The sequence below is a fragment of the Vulpes vulpes genome, chromosome 3 (assembly GCF_048418805.1).
Source record: "Vulpes vulpes isolate BD-2025 chromosome 3, VulVul3, whole genome shotgun sequence".
Classification (NCBI taxonomy): Eukaryota; Metazoa; Chordata; class Mammalia; order Carnivora; family Canidae; genus Vulpes; species Vulpes vulpes.
In genome coordinates, this window is record NC_132782.1 from 110,545,818 (window position 1) to 110,564,789 (window position 18,972).

The window sequence follows — 18,972 nt, forward strand, 5'->3', positions numbered from 1 at the left end:
TGATGGTCTCTCCTTAAAACTCCATGTGTCATTTCCATCAGACCCCTCGGACCTTACAATCTAGAGAGCCATGTTCTGTTGAAGTAACCTGAACGTGGCTGGGTGCCCCTCATTTTGTAGCTCCCTCACTGATTGATTCTTTAATTAAAGTTTTAATATTTATACGTGTGCCCTGAGGCAGTATTTTAAATAATGGAGGTAGGCATTAGGGAGAGCCACAAGACTCCTTTTAAAAACATCGTCTCCATGTTTGAGGTCTTTAGTATAACAAAGTTTTCTCTCAGGCAAGATGGGGAAATGTGCATGTGACAAATTACCGGATGATTTTAGGAAAGTCCACCCATATTAGTTTGTGGAGCGTGCTTACTTTGTAACTCTCACGCTGGGTGGCGAAGGCGGCACTGGCTGCCCTGTGTCCTTCAGAGCAAATGCACTTGGATTTCAATAGTCTTCATACACGCCACTGGGAAATCGCTGCGTCCCCAAAGTATTTTCTGTGTCAGATCCGATTTCCCTCTTGGAATGTGTTCATTACTCCACACATCAGCTTAAAGGATGCAAATAAAATGGTCTAATTTTTGGAAAGGTGAAATGCCAGACATATTTATACAGAGCAGACCCAATTTTCTGGGTGCAAAAAAAAAAACTTTATCTGAAAGGGATTTTATAAACTATAATGATTTGGTATGACTTGAACTGAAAAGGTTTAACTTTAAAAAAAAAAAAAAAGTCATCAGAGACATGAGGATGTCTGAAAGGCCTGTGCTCAGACCTTAGAGGAGTAGGTAAAAAAATAGCATCAATTATCATGAAGAGAAAATAGAGCAGAGTGGGTCAATTCCAGGAGGAAAAATCTGCTCAGACCCACGTTTTGGCTTGTTTCTGAGTGGAAAACTCTGGGATCGCAGGGTGATGTTAAAAAGACAGTGTATTCTGAGGAAAGTAAGATTTACTGAGAAGACGCTTCCATCCCAGGAGGCTAAGGAGAAGCAGGCCTTTCTCTTGATTAGAAGAAATGTACAAATGCTACAAAAACTTAATTTCAGGGCATCTGTGTTTGTTGAGGATGGCATCAAAGTTCACCAAGCTGCATCCCGGCCTGTCTGGGATGGGCTGCCTGTCTCTGACCCTCCTTAAAGGAGAGGGAACAGAAGAGGAGACTTTATCTCAGAGAGACTGAGGCTTCTGCTGAGCAACCTCTCTTTATGATTAACCTCCCTTTTTGTTTCCATGTCATCTGTTAAGGAAAAGTGTGTATGTGTGTATGTCAGGGAAAATGCCTGCCCCTTCTATCCCACCAGGTGTCATAATGCTGAAAATATGGAGTAATCTACTTGATTAAGAAAAAAAAAAACTAACATTATGCAGGTACTTACCATGTGCCAGACCTTGTTCCAAATGTTTATTGTTTTATCTAATTCTCCCTCAAGCCCTCTGGGGTCAATACTGCCGCTGAAATTCCCATTTAATAGGTAAACAAACTGAGGCACGGAGAGGTTAAGTAACCTACCCAAGGTCACACAGCTAGCAGGTGGGGGCAGGCTGTACTTTTCTCCACCATAAAGCTCTACTCTCTAGAAACCTTAAAATACTCCGGAAAACTACCAATTTTCCTTTTCTTTTCCTATTTCTTCCTAACCCAAGCCAACCATGAGTTAACTTAGGGAAAACCCAGTCCTCCAGACCCAGTGCTTCCCTCAAAAAGCAGAAAGGTTTGAAGTCAGCCCCATTGTTTGCCAGCACAACCCCTGCCAGAGGCCAGAGCCACCTTTACCCTTTAAAGGCCCCGGGTCCTCTGCCTCTGAAGAAAAAAAGACCTTGGCCAAAAATAAATCTGCCTGTGTCTCCAGCCAGGCCCTCTGTGGTCACTTAAAAATTGAAAGGATTCAGGTTCATTCTCTCTCTTTCTCTCTCTCTTCCTCCCCTGAAGAAGATAAATGGGAAATGGAAAGTAGATGAACTAGGACAGGGGTTAGAAGGGATCACCAGCTGGGGCGCACTGGGTTTAAATTAATAAGTAAGTAAATAAATAATCATTAGTGTTACAGAATAAAACTCAAGTTATGGCGCATCATATTTCAGCCCAAAGCTATTCCGCAACACCTCCCCCACTTCTTTCCAAGTTCCACTGAGAAGACCCGCGGTTGGGTGCCAATCCCCTACAGCGCCAGGCACGGATTTCCTAGCACGTGAGCAGCCCTGCCCATACACGCTCCTGGGGAGGCAGGTGCACCCTGCCCCCCCCCCCCTGCCGGAGCACAGTGAAGGGTCCCCAGCTCCCTGGCGGCAGGGAATGGAGTTGGCAATTCCCGGGCCGGGGGTGGGGTGGAGTGGGGTGGGGTGGGTGGGGTGTCCGGGTCTCCTCCTGCCTTCCTCCGCAGGTAGCTTCCAGGCTCTCTGTGACACCTGGTCCCCAGCGCCTAGAGCCTTGGAGGCTCGAGGAGCATCCCTGCCAGGTGGTCCCCCGGGGGGCAGGGATGTGGAAACAAAGCCCCGCTAACCCCGCCCTCACCTCCATCCCTGGAGCGGAGAAACTGGAGCGGAAAGGGGGCGACCCCCCTCCCCCCCCCCCCCCCCGCCCTGCGCTCCCACACCGCTGGATGCACCACCGCCGGGGGGTCCTCCCCTCCCGCAACCGCACACCCCGGGTTGAGTGATCACAGACGTCGGAGGACCTAAGGGGTGCGGCAGGAGTTTACAAGTCCCGAGCTCCCAGGCTGCCCCCCTTCCCCAGGGTTGAGCGCGCAGCGACATCCCAGGGGCCGTTTAGGCCACTACCAAAAACCCCGAGGCTCTCCCTCGGGATCAGCGACCCTCCCGGTCTCGCCTCCCCTAGGGGCTTCCGCGCCTCTGAACCCCCACCCCCACCCCGCGGGCCACCGAAGCGCCTCCTCCCTCAGACCCCAGAAGGGCGGTGGAGGAGGCAGCGACCTGGGGCGCGCCGGCTGGGGACACCACGCAAAGTGCGCAGGCAGGTTCCTGCCGCTCCCTGCACCTGGGACTCGCTCCCGGGAGGGCGGGCGAGGCGGCCCTGGCGCTCGGGAAGGGGGCCCTGGGGCAAAGCAGGGCGTGAGGGGACGGAAGGGGAACCAGGGGCTCAGCACCTCGGCCCCCCGCGGGGACCTACACGGAGATCTCTCCAATGCACAGAAAAAGTTCCCAGTCCAGCGCGTCCAGCCTGGAGCTTGGGGGGGAGGTGGGGGGCAGCTCTCGGGGACCTAACTCTTCCCCACCCACCCACCCCCGTGGGACCCTTTGGGGGAAGGGGAGACGCAGGGGCGGTGACTCTCCGCCTGGACTTACCTAGAACTCGCGGCGAGCCCGGCTGCAGGCGCCCTCCGCTCGAGTCCCCAGACCCTCCAATGCCCGTGCGCTCTCTGCACCCCCGGCCACACTCACCATGAGCCGGAGGGGGCGAAAGGGGGTGCTGATTTCTCCCACGCTGTCCGCAACTTCGCGGGCAGGTCAGCCCCGCCCTGGCGCCCCTGGCTGGGCAGCGGGCTGGGCGCAGTGGGTGCGGACAGCCCGGGTCCTGGGGGCCCCGGCCGGGGCGTCTGGCGCGCGAGGTGCGTCCGCGCCCAGGCACCGTCCGCTCCGCCCGCGCCCAGGCACCGTCCGCTCCGCCGCTCTCCGCCTCGGAGTTCTGGCACTCTGGACGCAGGGGCGGGGCGCACGGCCGGCCCCTCCAGATGCGGGGAGCCTCGCTCGTTCCTTCCTCCTCCTGTCCCGGGGGCGCACGCGTGGGTCCGGCCGCAGCTGCCTCTGCTGTCCCCGGGGCTGGCCGAGCGCCCCCGCCCCAGCGCGAGGACAGCCTGGGGGGGCGCGGGGCGCAGCGGCTGGGATTCCCCTCCGCGAGTCCGGGGGCTCCCACCCGTTCCGACCCCGGGGCTCCGTGGGCCGCGAGAACCACTTCAGGGCAGCGCCCGCTCCAGCTGGAGGCGGTGGCGGTGGCGGCGGCGGCGGCGCGGCTCGCACGGGGACTGGAAAGGAGGTGACCTTCAAACCCCCGCGCTCGCTCGCGCTCGGGGAGACCGGGAGGAGGGCTGGGGTGATGGAGGGCAGCGGGGTGCGCCCGGTCAGCCCGCCCGCGGGAGCGCTTGCACGCAGGCGGTGCGGAGCGAAAAGATCTTCAAACAGAAATGCGGATTAGAAAATAAACAAAGGAGAACAGGGCGAGAGAGAGGAGAGCGGGCGAGAAAATGTGTGCATGTGTATGTGCGTGTGCGCGCGTGTCTGTGTGTGAGTGTGTGTGCGAGGGAGAGTGAGTGTGCGCGCGCGGCAGGCAGCAAGCAGCCCCGGCTGCGGAGCCAAAAATAATCCGGTGCGCGCGGGAGCGCCCCTCCCCCTCCCCCGTCCCCCCTCCGGTGGCCCGGGCCGCTGCTGCTGTCACGCGTGCAGCCCCGGATGCCAGCAGGCAGCGGAGCGCAGGGCCGGGGTCTGCAGGTGACCCCATGCCTAGGTCTCCCGGCCTGAACAGGTGGAAGGGTGAGAGGGGAGAGGAGGGGTAGCCAGCCCAAAGCTTCTGCGTCCCCCCAGGTCCTTGTCCCAAAGTAGTCTAGCTCACAGAGCACCAGCGCCTCCTTGCATCTTGACCACCACCCCCACCCCACCCCACCCCACCCCCACCGCAGGGAGAATAGACGAATGCCCCGAGAAATGCGAAGTGGAAGCGGCTTCCTGACCCATCAGCTTCTGGCGTGGGAAAGTTGTCTGGCGAATCTAAATCTAGCTGCGGGACGTAGATGGAGCCCTAGCTGAGAAGCAAAAAGTTAGGCCGGCCAGATATCCCGCAGGAAGTCAACGCACTGTGGCCCTGCCCTGGCCTCTCGCAGGCCGCCTCATCCCTGCGCTGGGTGCTAACTCTGGACGCGTCTAGAGACTGTCCTCTTAGCAGGTGCCTTAGTGTCAGAGTCCCTGTGACTCCTAAATAAATACTACTACTTGATAAGCACTTTTTTTTTTTTTTTTTTTTTGCCAGATGCTATTTGAAACATTCACATTGAATTTTCTCAACAACCTGCGAAAGTAGGTACTGCAGGTTTAACCCTTTCCCCAATGAGGTGCTTAGAGAAGTTCAAGCAATGCCGCTTCTTTTCTGGGGCCCACCCTGGACTCAATGAGCCAGAAACTCCTCCATTTGTTTGTTTGTTTGTTTGTTTGTTTGTGTGTTGTTTTGTTTTTTGGATACACATTTTAGGTGGTTGTGTTGCACAGGAAGGTTTGAGGGCTATAGAGTGATAATTTGCTGAAGGTCACACAATGAGCAATGAACCAGGGTCTCTGGCCAGGTCTTCCTAATTTCATGGGATGTACCCCTGCCCTACCCTGCCTTTTAGGGGGCAACTGGGATTGCACAAGGCCAGATTCTAGCCATACACACTTGATCTGAGGCTCAGGTTCATTTTCCTGTCCACCCCTTCGATTGTTTTTGCATTTGCAGTATGGCTTCTTCCAAGTAAGATGTGAGATTTCCAAAAGTGGAGACCATGTTGCATGTGTTGCTTTGTAACCTGAGTGTTTCCTAGTGCCTAAGGAATAGCAGGCCCTACTGGAGTTCCTCTGCAATCCTGTCAGGCGAGGGTTTCTTCCAACATTAGAATAAAACAAAGAAAGGAAACTCCTAACTACAACTGAAATTTTTAAAAACATATATTATTTTATCATCATTTGAGAAAATATGCTTGCAAAATCCAGAAAGGCATCTTTGTCACTGGCCCCAGTACATGATTTTACAATTTGGGTTGGTTTTACCATCTGCTTCCTTAGGACTCTCTGTGATGATAATATATTTGTATGTAAACAACTTTTTTTCCCCTTTATACTAGTCTCTTATCCTTCACTGATAGCACAATGAAGCCATAAATCTGGGTTAGTAACATTGTAATCATTTCCTCCAGAAACTGTTTACAATGGGAAAACCACCGAATTTAAATGTAATTGTCTAGCCGTGCAGGGAGATAAGATGGGTTGTAAAAAAGGTATTCTCAATTTAAAAGCAAATTATCAATAATGAGAGAAGAAATAAATGGCAGTTAATGGGAAGTTCTGTTGAAATATAATGTTTTGTGCAAATTCACTAACAGGAATTGTTTCTCTGTGCTCCTTCATTTTTATTCCAGAAGGGGAAAAAATGAATACAATCATTCAAGGCAAAAAAAAAAAAAAAAAAAAAAAAAAAAACCACTGGCTGTTGTTTCATTAAAATGGGTAATCACTGGGTGCTTTTATTATTATTTTTAATATATATCTTTCTGTTGGAAATGAAATAAAACATATTTAACTCTCTCAAAATCAAGGTCAGTCTGAGTCGACTCTGACTTATTTTGGAGTAGAAATAAGCTTAGATATATTAGTTTGAGAATCAGGCATGACTCACTGGTACCTGTGTTGCCTTGTGGCTTAAGAAAGCTTTAATATGAGTGAGGGAGACATTCGTTACAATCTAAAACTAAATTAAGAGTAAAGATCAATATAGCATGCTATTACGCTATTCATTTGGATAGTATTCGTTTCTTTTTCACAATGATTTTTCATATTCCAGGCAGAGTTTCTCTATCATTCCTCCATGTTGAGCCACTTTTAGGTAATGAGAGTTGCTGAATGAGAGAGTCTCTGGGACATCCCAAGGCCATGACCTACCCAGCTCTGGTGGTAAAAAACGTGGAGACTTTGGCTCCTCCTACTGGACGTGGAACATACTTTGCAATTTGTGATCTAAGCGTAGGTCAAAATGTGTTCCATAAAGCTGGTAGATAAGAACGACTTTTTACCCTCATGGTTGTCTGAGAGTGCATAACACTGCTCAAAGCGCTCAAGATCCATCTAGAGTGTAATTTTGTTTCTCACTTTCAAACTTAGGATCTTCCTATAGTTCTTCATAGCCCATTGAAATAAAGTCAACAGTCTTCTACATGGGTTACAAACTTCTAGATTATCTGGCTCTCATTTTATGGTGCGATCCCCAGTGATCTGGGGATAATCTTCTCTTGTTTGTCTCCAATCCTTTGCATATGCTGCTTCTCCAACCTGGAAAATTACAAATTCTCTTTTCCTGGATAGTTTATATGTAGCTTTTAGATTTTAGATTTGGGCATCCCTTTCTCTCTGCCAACCCTCACCTCCCCACACACAGAGAGAGAAGACCAGTGTCTCTCTTTTAAACTCTCTGAACACCTCTATTTAATTTTATATCATTTGTCTTCACCTATTGTAAATGTTCTCTTCCATTAGACTGAAAGGTCTTTGATGTCAAGGAGTTTTCCTCAGTGCTTGGGGCCCAACAATAATAAGCTCAATCAACGTTTGGTGAACCTTCCTTCTCCCTTATGGTCACTACCGTCTAAATGGGATGACCTCTTTGAAGTGGGTTGAGATAAATCTGTTCAACCATTCACTTAGTCCTTAATTCTTCCAGCCATCAAACATGTGTCTTACTTACTTAAGGCTAGTCTCTCCTGTAAACCATTTCCTGTATAAACCAGACAGTCTCTGCACTTAAGGAGTTTATACTCTACTATGATAAGTAGATACATAAATAAGTGATTTCAACAGTTTTGAAAGATTTTGGTGCATATTGAACAGCAGCATATAGCCAGACACGGGGGAGAGGGAAAAGTCAGGCAAAGCTTTCTAGAGGAGATCACCTCTAAATGGAGAAGTAGGAATTACCCCAAATGTTGGGTGAAGGATATTCCTGGAGAAGAACACAGCTTAAGAGACTGTCCAAAGCAAAAGGGAGTATAACTCCTTTAAGGAACAGAAAATCTATTCAATATAAGTAGAGTCATGCTAAAATACAAGGGTCTGGCATGTGGTACAGAAGGCAAGGTAGTGAAGGAGAAAGGTGAAGATATAGGCTGGGCAAGCTCATAAAGGGCCCTGAATTGAAACAAAAGGCATGTTTGCTTTACCAAAAGGCAAATTTTGAGAGAATGACTCTAAAGCATGTCAAGATCTACCATCCCTAATTCCAGTACTTAGGGCCTGGACATTGCTTTGCCTTCTTCACTGATGCTTCAATGATCATTTTACTGTTATCTCCTATTTGCTCAAGGACTTTTCCAGATTATCACTGTAAACACCTAGTGAATTCTAGGGGTTCATAGGTTACTCCAAAGTACTGTAGGATTTTTAGGATGACGAGTGGTATATTAGGATAAGAGAAGAATGAAAAAAGCAAACTAAAACTAGTTGAAGTAATCAAGCATCCTTCTGTTTCTCTTCCCAAAAGATACTTTTCAATAGCAGTCACTGAAGAGAGGATACTATATTCAAATGTATCTAAAAATGACTCTGATTCAATAAAATTATTTGCACTATCTTAGTATTCCGTAAGACCTGCCTTGCCCACAAGTTCTCAGGCTTCAGGCTTACCTCAAAGCTTTATCACAGTCTGGGTCAACTAATGAACTAATTAAATAGTCTGAAGACCACAGGGGAATGGATTTCACCTCATATTCTCTATTCTCCCTTCAGTCATTGGGCACATGGCAGATACTCAATATACAGTTATTGATTGGCTGAACTAACTCACGATCTATCATGAAGTTCAGGAGTTTGATATTAACCAAAGCATTTAATACTGAGAATGAGCCATCCAGTGTCTAAGGATGAGTTTCCTTTTTCTGAAAAGATACAAACTTTCACACTGCTTAAAAATCTCTTTGGAATGGGTAAACATAATGGTTTTTCTGCTTCTTTTTGGGCTCATCCTTTTTCTCTCCTGCCTACATCCCCCAAAGGATGATGATGATAGCAGTAACAGTAACATAAAAAAAGATTTTGAATAATCATGATGAAAAGAATAGCAATAGAAATAAGAAGCATGTGGCATTTACTATATAAGCTCTTTAATTGTATTATCTCATTTAATCTTACAGTACAACTCTAGGTGTAAGTACCACTATGTTTTCCTTTTTATAGGTGAGAAAACTAAAGCCCAAAAGAAGGGGGAAGTTCAATGGCTTGGCAGCTCACAGAGCTAGTGCATAGTTAAGCCAGGACTCAAAATTAAGTCTGTTTTGTATCAGAGCTGTGTTCATGAAGCATAAATCATGACTCAGCTTATCTTTCTGTTTACTAAAACTCAGACCATTTAGATAACCTTAGCATCATGTCAGTGATTTACAGTCATGAAAGTAGGGATTCCTAGTCCATTGGTCTTGGAGTAAGAAAAATAAAAAGGGAGATTTAGTGATCTGTGGCAGGAAAGGGAGCCTGCTTATATAAAAAGCATTTTGAAAACAAATAGTTTGAGTGTGGTCAGAAGCAAGTAAACAAAGATTTCCAAATGCTTGGCCAATAATGAGTATAGAGACTAAGCTGTGTCCTTGGTTTAAGGTGAGCGAATTGTCATTTGGTATATCTTTAAAAATACATTGTTGGGGCACCTGGGTGACTCAGTGGGTTAAGGGTTGGACTCCTTATTTCAGCTCAGGTGATGATTTCATGGTCATAAGGTGGAGCCCCAGGATGGCTCCATGCTGGGCATGGTGCCTGCTTAAGACTCTCTCTCTCCCTCTCCCCACTCCCCCAACCTCCACCACTGACATGTGCTCTCTCTGTTTAAAAAAAAAAAAAAAAGATACTCTATCAAACATCTTTTAAAAAAGTAGATAAAGCTCTGGAGTAAGAGATTCTGGTTTTTTTTTTTTTTTTCATATCGTATATCTATCACTTAATATCAATGTGAACTATGCAAGATTTTTTTTAAAAACCACTAATCCCCCATTTCCCTTTTTGTGAAATAGAAAAAAAGGAAAAAATAGGGATGATGATGACGATGATAAAAATAATGAAAACATAATTAATATATTCTAGCAACTATTAATACAGAGGATATTGAATCTGACCCACATCCTCAAGCATAATACTTCTAGGCTCTTTATAAGTGATTAGTCCAGGAACTATCATAGAGTCCCTGTCAACTGATCTGGGAAAAGGTGGTTATTGCAAACGTTTTTCTTGACCCAGTGAAAGCCACAGAAAAGACTTTTTTTTTTCCTTATTCCAGATGTTTCCTTGTGTAGTTAGGATCTCTAGACCTTATGTAGATACCTTACTACCAGCCTGAGGATGACAGAGCAAGAAAGAATAGAGAACCAGGAACATCTATGAGGCTGTGGAGCCATTAAGTCAATGAACATTCTAAACTACCACACAGCTGCATTCTCTGTTCCTTGTGATGACATATTCTCTTACTTTGTCAGCTTGTTTAAGATTATATGTGGCCTAAAGCAAGGTTTCTCAAACTTGGCACTACTAACATTTTGGATCAGATAACCCTTTATGGTGGTGGGGCTGTGTCCTGTAGGATGTTTAGCAGCATCCTTGGCCTCTACTCAATACTAGTAGCACTCCCTAACATCCCCTTTCCCCTCCTACCAGTTTTGAGAACCAGAAATATCCCCAGATATTTCCATTCTGTCCCTGAGGGGCAAAAATCATCCAAGTTGAGGTCCAATGATCTAAAGCATCCTCATCAATATAGTGATAGTACTACTTCTGCTGCTATTAGTATCAGTGATGCAGTAATAACAATTAGCATTTACTCAGGTTTACTATCTACCAAGGATCATGGTCAAAACCTCCACTCATCAACTCAGAGACCCCTCATAACAACTCCATTAACTAATTTTTATTATTATTCTCATTTTACACATGAAGAAACTGAGGTCCAGATAAATGAAGACACTTGCTCACCATTACCAATCTAGTAAGTTGTTGTTTTAGGATTCAGGCCAAGGTATCAAGTATTAAATGATATACACAAGAAGCCCTCAGCATCAAGCCTGGACATGGGAATTGCTCAGATGAAATGAGCGGGGACTTCCACATAACAGCTATCCAGCAGGGTCAACTTGAAGAAATGCAATGTGGTCTTGGTAATTCTGTTGCTTTCTGCACTTTGACTATTTCATCTTACTTCTCTAGATGCTTTCATATTGGGCTGAGTCTTCTGGCCAACATGCAGACTGCCTTAAACTAACAAAGAGAACAAAATCACCACAATCCTCGATGACCCATCGAGGCAGTTTATGCAGAACTGACCATAACCTCCTTTCTTCCAGCTTCAAAAGTAAGTTCTGAGTCTGAGTGGCCATTAGCAAAAAGTGCTTGCCAATTTCACTCGCTTAGAACTGAATGGTGAATTGGGAGTTTTATTCTATCACTAGATAAGGTAATAAATAATTATGCCTGCTTAGAACTTGAGGAAAAAGAAGGGGGCAAAAAACAGTTTTGAGAACTTTCTCTATGCCTCACCTCAAACATGACATCTAGCCTCAGAGCAGCCTTGGAGGGTAGGTACCATTACTATTCCCATATCTCAGATAAGGAAACAGAGGCTCAGAGGAAGAAAAAGACAAATTTTCAAAGTTTACAAACCCAACAAGATCAAAATCTCATTTTTAAATTGTTAGGAGTCTGATTTCAGGGTCATGGCGTGCTTCACTCTATCTCCAAAATCTCTCTTTAGGTATAGGAGGTCCAAAGGCCATGAGACGAAAAAATTGTGTACATATTCTAAAGTCCTACTAAATATGTATATATACACATAGATAAAACTATATATGTGTGTGTATATATATATATAAAGCTATATATATGTATATATATATATACTTTTTAAAAGATTTTATTTATTTATTTGAGAAAGAACATGGGGGTGAGGGGAAGGAGTAGAGGGAAAAGCAGGCTTCCCACTGAGCAAGGACCCTGATACAGGGCTTGATGGACTCACGACCTGAGTCAAAGGCAGACACTTAACCAACTGAGCACCCAGGCACCCCTAAAAATATACATTTTTTAAAAAAAAGTAAACCTTGCTTTGAATAATTCCAGTAAAGTCAACCATGAAGGTTAAAAGTGAGACTTAGGAAAAAAATAAAAGCTGTAAGTCAATGAGGTGTAAATAGTTAATGAATTTATAATCAGAACATAAATAGTTTTGCCTTAATGTACTAACACCTCAGGGGGAAAAATGTTCCATGTATTAGCAGCACAGAGTATTGACAATCGATTTCTTTCAAATGCACTTACTTTATTTTAAGTCCTAGTCATTTTATTACAAATGGATAAACAAAGATATTTAAGCCATTTAGAATGAAATATGCAACCTTACGAGGAAGAATATGCATTTGCAGTGGTTACTGGTGGGTTATAGATGCTCTGAGAAGTAAAATATCTGTAAATCATGGTCAGAGTATGCATTACTATACTCTCCATTTATACGTTTATTATTTCTATTTATTCCTTATACTTCTATTAAGAGGCACAAATCTGTAAATTAAAAAGAATCACTGGGAATATCTTTCAAGACTATATAGTAGTTAAAATGAGGAAATTTCAGAAAATAGCTAAAATTTGGGATTCTGAATATAAATAACTAGAGGATACAGTTTGGGCATTTGGCAAAAAGCAATCTCTCCTCCATGAAGCATGTTTCCACACCTTGTTTGGTTTCCCTTTCTTTGAGTTTCCCCACACCATTACCTTAGGTTTGCCTTAAAATGCTCTGCTGCATTAATCCACAGATACTCTTTTGGATTTCCCCAGAAGAAGACCCTGAAACAAGTATTTGATTGCATGTATAAATTTGGGTGGCAAACCAAGGAAACAATGGCCAAGGAGTAGGAAAGTAAGTTAGGGAAGGGACAGGAGCCAACAAAAAGTGTACTGTCAAGCAAGTTGTGATAACTCACTGTGATAGTGAGTAACTGGAAATTATTCCTACTAAGAATTCTGGAAGCCAGGGTAGAAATACCCCCTATAGCTATTCCACGCAGGGGTCACAGTAGCTTGAGTATTTATACAATTATTCATGTCAGCCATTGCTTACAGGCTAGTTGAGTATGGTAATGTGTTAATCCAATGCCATTTCAGCCTTCCTTGCGCACAGGAATAGTGCAATCTAGTAGTCAGAGTCCTTAGGCAGTGGTACTGATCTTTGGAAGCCCAGAATGCATGTATGTAATGCTAAACACTTGGGGACAGGGGTCTGAGGGTGTGGGGCAATGACAGTCCCTTCTATATTCTCAATGAGCCCATGAAGAGAGAAGGGGACTTACTGGCTTTGCAGGCGCAGTCAATGATGTGCCCTATAGAAATGGAAAGAAACTGTATCTTTCATTACCTAGGAAGCTCCACTGATCCAGTGTCCAAATGTCCTGTGGTTGTCCAACCAGGATATATATAAAAATTCTCTCTGATGTTTACCAAAATTCAGATCCTGGGTACCATTCTAGAGATTCTGATTCACAAAGCCTGGTATGAGACCTGGGAGTTTGATTTTTCAAATTATACACACACACACACACACACACACACATGCCATATATTCCTACCACAGGTGTTCCAAGTACCTGTGTCATTAGTCCAAGAGCAGAATGACTTGTGGATAGGGTTGGAAGTGGGGGGAGAATGGGAATTCAACATTGAAAGATCTGAGGGCTTTGTGCATGGGTATTTCCCTTCTCTTTGAAAACATGATTGCTTGCTGTGCTCTCAAACTCACAGAAAAGAGGTAATTGTTAGCAAGATTCTGAAGCACTGATTATGCACCATGAATATATTAAAATCTACAGGTATTTTGCAAGGAGCCCCTGGGACCACTCAGGAAGTACCATTTTGGAGTCTCTGTAGCCATAAGTAAAACTAAGAAACAGTGATGTAATGCATTAGTGAGAATAAACAAATTGGGCTTCAGGAGCCTTCAGTTCCTGACGCAGGCAGGCAGCATGGAGGCAGTCAAGGTTTGCTGAACCAGTTTCATTGCAAGAAAGCCCTACCTAACTCACTGGTGTGAGGATAAAGCATAAATAGGTGAAAATGCACTGGCAGTTTTAGGTGGTAGACTTAAGTATATCAAATAAAGTAGACCATCATTCCTTTTTGGTAGGTCGTTTTTAGACACTATGAAGTGGTAGTAATCCTGGAAGCAATGTTGAAGAATGGCCTGGACCTGACATTTGCACGAGAAGCTCTTTTATTAATAAACAAAAGGGGGGAAAAAAAGCAAAGCACGAACCATATATGCCTGATGATAGCATGTAGAATTTTCTACCATTCCTCTCTATTTTTAGTTTAAAAAGTATTTTGCAGATGTCAGCAACCATTACTAGACTGACAAAAGAAAGGGTAACCAACTAGAAAGACTGTCAATAAAAAGGCCATCAGTCTATTTGATTTCTCTACCTCTTCCTGTGTTCATTCGTCTCTGTGTTCAAAAGCTCCAAGACTAGCTTGCTTGCCATTATTCCGTAAGGCAATTAAGCAACTTGGCAATAAAAGCGACCACATTTTTCTGGAGTAGTTCACAGAGAATACAGAACAGAACAGCACAGGACAGATGTTGAACCAAAATGTAAGTACTTATCTGAACACACTTCTCAGCGCCAAGGCTAAATGCCCTGCTGGAGTGCCTTGCTTCCATCTTTCCACCCCTCCTCTGGGATCTTTCTCCACCAGTTAATGGCTCCCTCTGCTCTATCTTCAGACTCTCCTGGCTGTCAGAAGGTAAATATGCTGAAGCTCACTTATGTTAATCCTCCTCCCTCAACTTTTCCTCAACCTTAAGTGCACTTGGGTCTCTACCTCTACTGCCAATCTAACCATGTTTATCACCTTCATTTCTCCATTTTTCAATGACCTACTGTAATCTGCTTTTTCTGTTCAATACAACTCCATTGAAGCTATGACGTCAGCATCTTCTTAACTGATGACTGCCCTCCCCACCCCACCCCAATGCCACATTAAGTCCTTAATCTTGGTTGCTATCTCTTCATCATCTGACATGTTGACAGTCCCTTGACACCTCTCTTTGGTTTCAGAAACTCTCCCTCCTGGCATCTTCCTTCCTCTGAGTTGCTCCATAATGATATCTTTTTTCTATCTACTCTGCCTAGACACCACCCTCCTTAAATGCATCCCACTCTTCACACACTTCTCTATAGTCACTTCCTATATGCCAGGTCCCCCCAGCTGCCAGACCCCAAGAATTTATGTCCCCACTGCTGCTGGATCCCAAGGGTTTCTGCACCCTTCACCTTTCAGCTGAGTCTCCATCCCTATGTTTCAAGTACCCTCATACCATTGTCATCTGGCTATTTGCGAAGCATCTGGATCTGCTGTTTATAATGAGTCTATTAACTTATTCTACAAGTATTTATTGATTGCCTACTATATATATATCATAAAATAGGAATGAAGTCCCACTGCAATATTTATCTCTTAATGCTATTAATAACTATTTACTCCAAAATTTAGCAGCTCAGAACAGAAAATATTAACTCCTAGTGTCTGAATCAGGATATGGGCACAGCTTAATGGGCATCTCTGGCTTAGTCTCTAACAAGGCTGAAACTATCAGTTGTGGCTGTAGTTTTGTCTCAAGAGTTGACTAGGGAAGAATCTGCTTCCACAACTCACTCATCTCATTGTTGAAAGGATTCTGTCCTTCAAAGGTTCCTGGACTGAGAATTGTAAGTTGGTGTTTAACCTCAGTTCCTAGCCTCTCAGTTGGGCAGCTCACAACATGGCAGCTGCTTCTCTCAAGCAAGAAAAGGGGCACCCAAAAGGGAGATCAATGTCTTTTTATGACCCAGTTTTGGAAGTGATATCTCATTATTTCTATCATATTCCACACATTCAAAGTGAATCAAGAAGTCCAGCCTTAAAAAAAAAAAAAATTCCAGCCTATACCTACAGAGAAGAGGCTACACAAGAATGTGGGTTCCAAGAGAGAGGGATAATTTAATGCCATCTTAGGTGCTGACTATCATATTCCCATTCCCAGGAAGGTATAATCATAAATGGATGGTCCAGACATAAGAGGAAAGGATGGATCAGGGTCAAGAGTGAGGGGCTTGCAAGCCATGCATGTAACTCAATATGTCAGATAGAAACTCTTATCTCCTCCTTCAGTTCTCTTAGATTCCCTTCATTTCCACTCACTGCATCTTATCTTTTGTCTGGACTGGGACACTAGCCTCTTAGCTGGTCTTCTTGTGAAAAACCTTTCCCTGCCCACACTCCATTCTCTAGATATCAAAAAACAGTGTCTTAAATACTTGGTCAAGCCTCTCTCTTCTTCCAAGTTACAGAAACTCAACTCAACACAGTATAAACTAGAAACGTGATTTATTGACACAAGGGGATAAAAGTTCCAAAGCACACTGGTTTCAGGCATGGCTGGAACCAAATGCTCAAACAATGAAGATCATTCTTTCTTCGTCTCTTGTTCCTACCTTGCTCTATGTTGGTGTCCTCCTTGGCACATTCTTTAATTGCTATGTCAAAATGTCCTCCAATAAGTCCAGACTTCAAGGTAATATTCTACCAAACTAGTAGCCCCAGCAGAAGGAGAATGTCTGCCACTGCTAGAACGTGCCCCCACTGACCTGGATGAGATCACATTCCCACCACTGAATTAATCACATGATGAGGTGGATACCAGTGCTCTGTTTAGCCAGATCTATGGAACCAGAGTATGTGTTCATCCCCACCTAAACCACCAGTCTCAGAGTGGTAGACAGGTAATTACCCCAAAGAAAATGGGGATGCTATTACCAGGTGCTGAACAAACTATCAAATAAGCCATGCAACACAAATATTTACATACCACTTATCTAATTAATAAGCTCATTTCTTCTCCATTACCCATGGAATAAAGTCTAACCATCTTTACTCGGCACATGACACTCTCCGTGAACTGGCCCAAGCTTGCCCTTATAGCTTCATCTGCTATGCAGTAGAATTTCACCTACAAAGAACTACACATTGTTCTCTAAATGGTCTATGTTCTGCCATAATATTGTATCCCCTTTGCCTGAAGGGCTGAACTTCTACTTCACTGGCTGTAGAACCATATTTCTATCTCAAGACCCAGCTCGAATGCCATCATCCTTTTTAAAAACTTACCCCATTTCTCCTAGATGAATCAGTTGCTCCTTTCCCAAGAAATTGTGTAAATATCTCTATTTAACAGTGGTTCGCAACAGGGGCAGCAGTGTTCCCCAGGGGATGTTTGGCAATGTCTAGTGACATTTTGGGTTGTCATCCCTGGAGGGAAGATTCTTCTGGCATCTAGTGGGTGGCAGCCAGGGATGCTGCTAAACATTCTACAGTGCACAGACAGCCCCCGCAACAAAGAATGATCCAGCCCCAAATGTCAGCAGTGCCAAAGTTAAAAACCCCTGCTCTATTGTAACAGCTAATGCCTTCTATTTTAATGATCAATTTCATATCTTCCCAAGTAGATCATGAGCGTCTCAGGGGCAGGGACACTGTCACATTTGTCAATGTACTCCCAGCACTAGCAGGTGCCTGGCCCGTAGCAGATGCCCAATAAACATTGGCAGAATGACTGAGGAAAGGAATGAGTGTCCAGATGGGCTCATGAAACATTATCCAAGAAACTGAATTCCTGGAAGGCATGATGGTTCCTTAAATGGCTATTGTATTAGAAAATTTCAGCTGCAGGGTGTGTTTCCTTCCCCTTTTCAAGAATAGATTTGAACAAAAAGTTTCTGAATGCAAAGTCACATGATCCTCTCTGCAAAGAGAGCTTGTGTATCACTATCTGTTCTTCTCAAGCCACCAAATATTAAGCAATGACCTCTTGGCTTTTAAGAGTTTCTTTTTTTTAATATTTTATTTATCTTTATTTATTTATTTAAATAAAGAGCCACACAGAGAGAGGCAGAGACATAGGCAGAAGGAGAAGCAGGTTCCCTGCAGGGAGCCCAAGGCAGGACTTGATCCCAGGGCCCCAGGATCATGACCTGAGCTGAAGGCAGACGCTCAACCACTGAGCCACCCACGCATCCCAAGGCTTTTAAGAGTTTCTAATGGCAGAGGAAATAACTATAGCCCTATTAAAACATACACCTTTCCCATAGCTCAGAAAAAGTTCTTTTCCCCCACAAAACAAAATTTCATGGCCTTTCCCCCATCCAATCTTAGTTTAAAACAAGGCTGTGTGTGTGATATCTTCATCTAAGGCCCTGCACGCTTGACTAAGGAATGCACACATCATCAGGAGCTCAGTACCCATGTAAGGTCTAACACGTTTCTCAGAAAGGACATTCAAATGTCAGATGGAATGATTTACACTGCATGTCAATAAAAAGAACTCTGAGGTTCAGCAAGTCAATAAAGCTTATTAGAACAATCTTAGGGCTGAGTATCAATGTACCCTGATGAGGACCTCTGAAGTCAGACACCACTAACTCAAGGCAACTGGCATTAAATAGACCATTCTGGAGGGAGAAATAAAATTAAAAGCTTCCATTATTTTGGAAATGCATGTTAACTTAATAATACACAAGAGGCTGGAAAACTTTGTGTTCATATTCCCATAGTTAAGACCTGGACATTCATTTGCTTAAGCTCCCATATACAGAAAATCTCCAATATACCAAGCATTACATCAACCATATCATATTTATTCATTTTTATTTACCAGTACTTATGTAGTGGTTTTTACATATTGCTCTCCTAAATCTTTTCAAATGTGAACTCTTTAAATCCTCATTATGACCCTATGTGACTGGTCTGAGATTATCCCCATTTTGTAGGTGAGGAAACTGAAGCTCAAAGAAGCAAAGTAAAATGTCCAAGGTCACCTAGTAAGCACAGCCTTCCTTCAAACCAAGGCAGTGAAGCTCCAGAATCTGTGTTCCAAACCACTATGAAACACTGCCTTGTATGTATTACCTGTGGTCTTTTCAATAACTCGTAACCCAAATTGCGGCCTACCGGATATTTCAAAATTAACATTTACTTAGTTTCCAACACTTCCAGATCAAGAAACTTCATACCACAAGCTGGATTTCTGGATTCTCTTCACAAATCAAAAGGTCTAGTCACCTGAGCCTGCTTTCTTGCGTGGCATCATGGTGGGAATGGAGAAAAGGCTTCAGGCTGGGTACAGACCCACCTCACTCATTTGAGACACTTGCCTGGTCCCTGACA

At 44.2% G+C, this 18,972-nt stretch overlaps 1 protein-coding gene across 16 annotated transcripts in view; it reads right to left on the minus strand.

Moving 5' to 3' along the window:
* RBFOX1 (RNA binding fox-1 homolog 1) overlaps positions 1-18,972 on the minus strand; it is a 2,027,925-nt gene that overhangs the window by 1,423,117 nt on the left and 585,836 nt on the right. For 6 of the 16 annotated variants that reach the window (XM_072753937.1, XM_072753941.1, XM_072753923.1 and 3 more), the window contains exon 1: positions 3,304-3,668. The exons of 9 other annotated variants lie outside the window; for them this stretch is intronic. Coding sequence is in view for 1 of the 7 variants with exons in the window: in XM_072753903.1 (XP_072610004.1) it covers positions 3,400-3,402 (3 nt within the window). In the remaining 6 variants the exon portion in view is untranslated. Of the gene's footprint in view, positions 1-3,303; positions 3,863-18,972 lie in introns of those variants that run through there. One more of the 16 variants, XM_072753903.1, reaches the window with a different exon arrangement.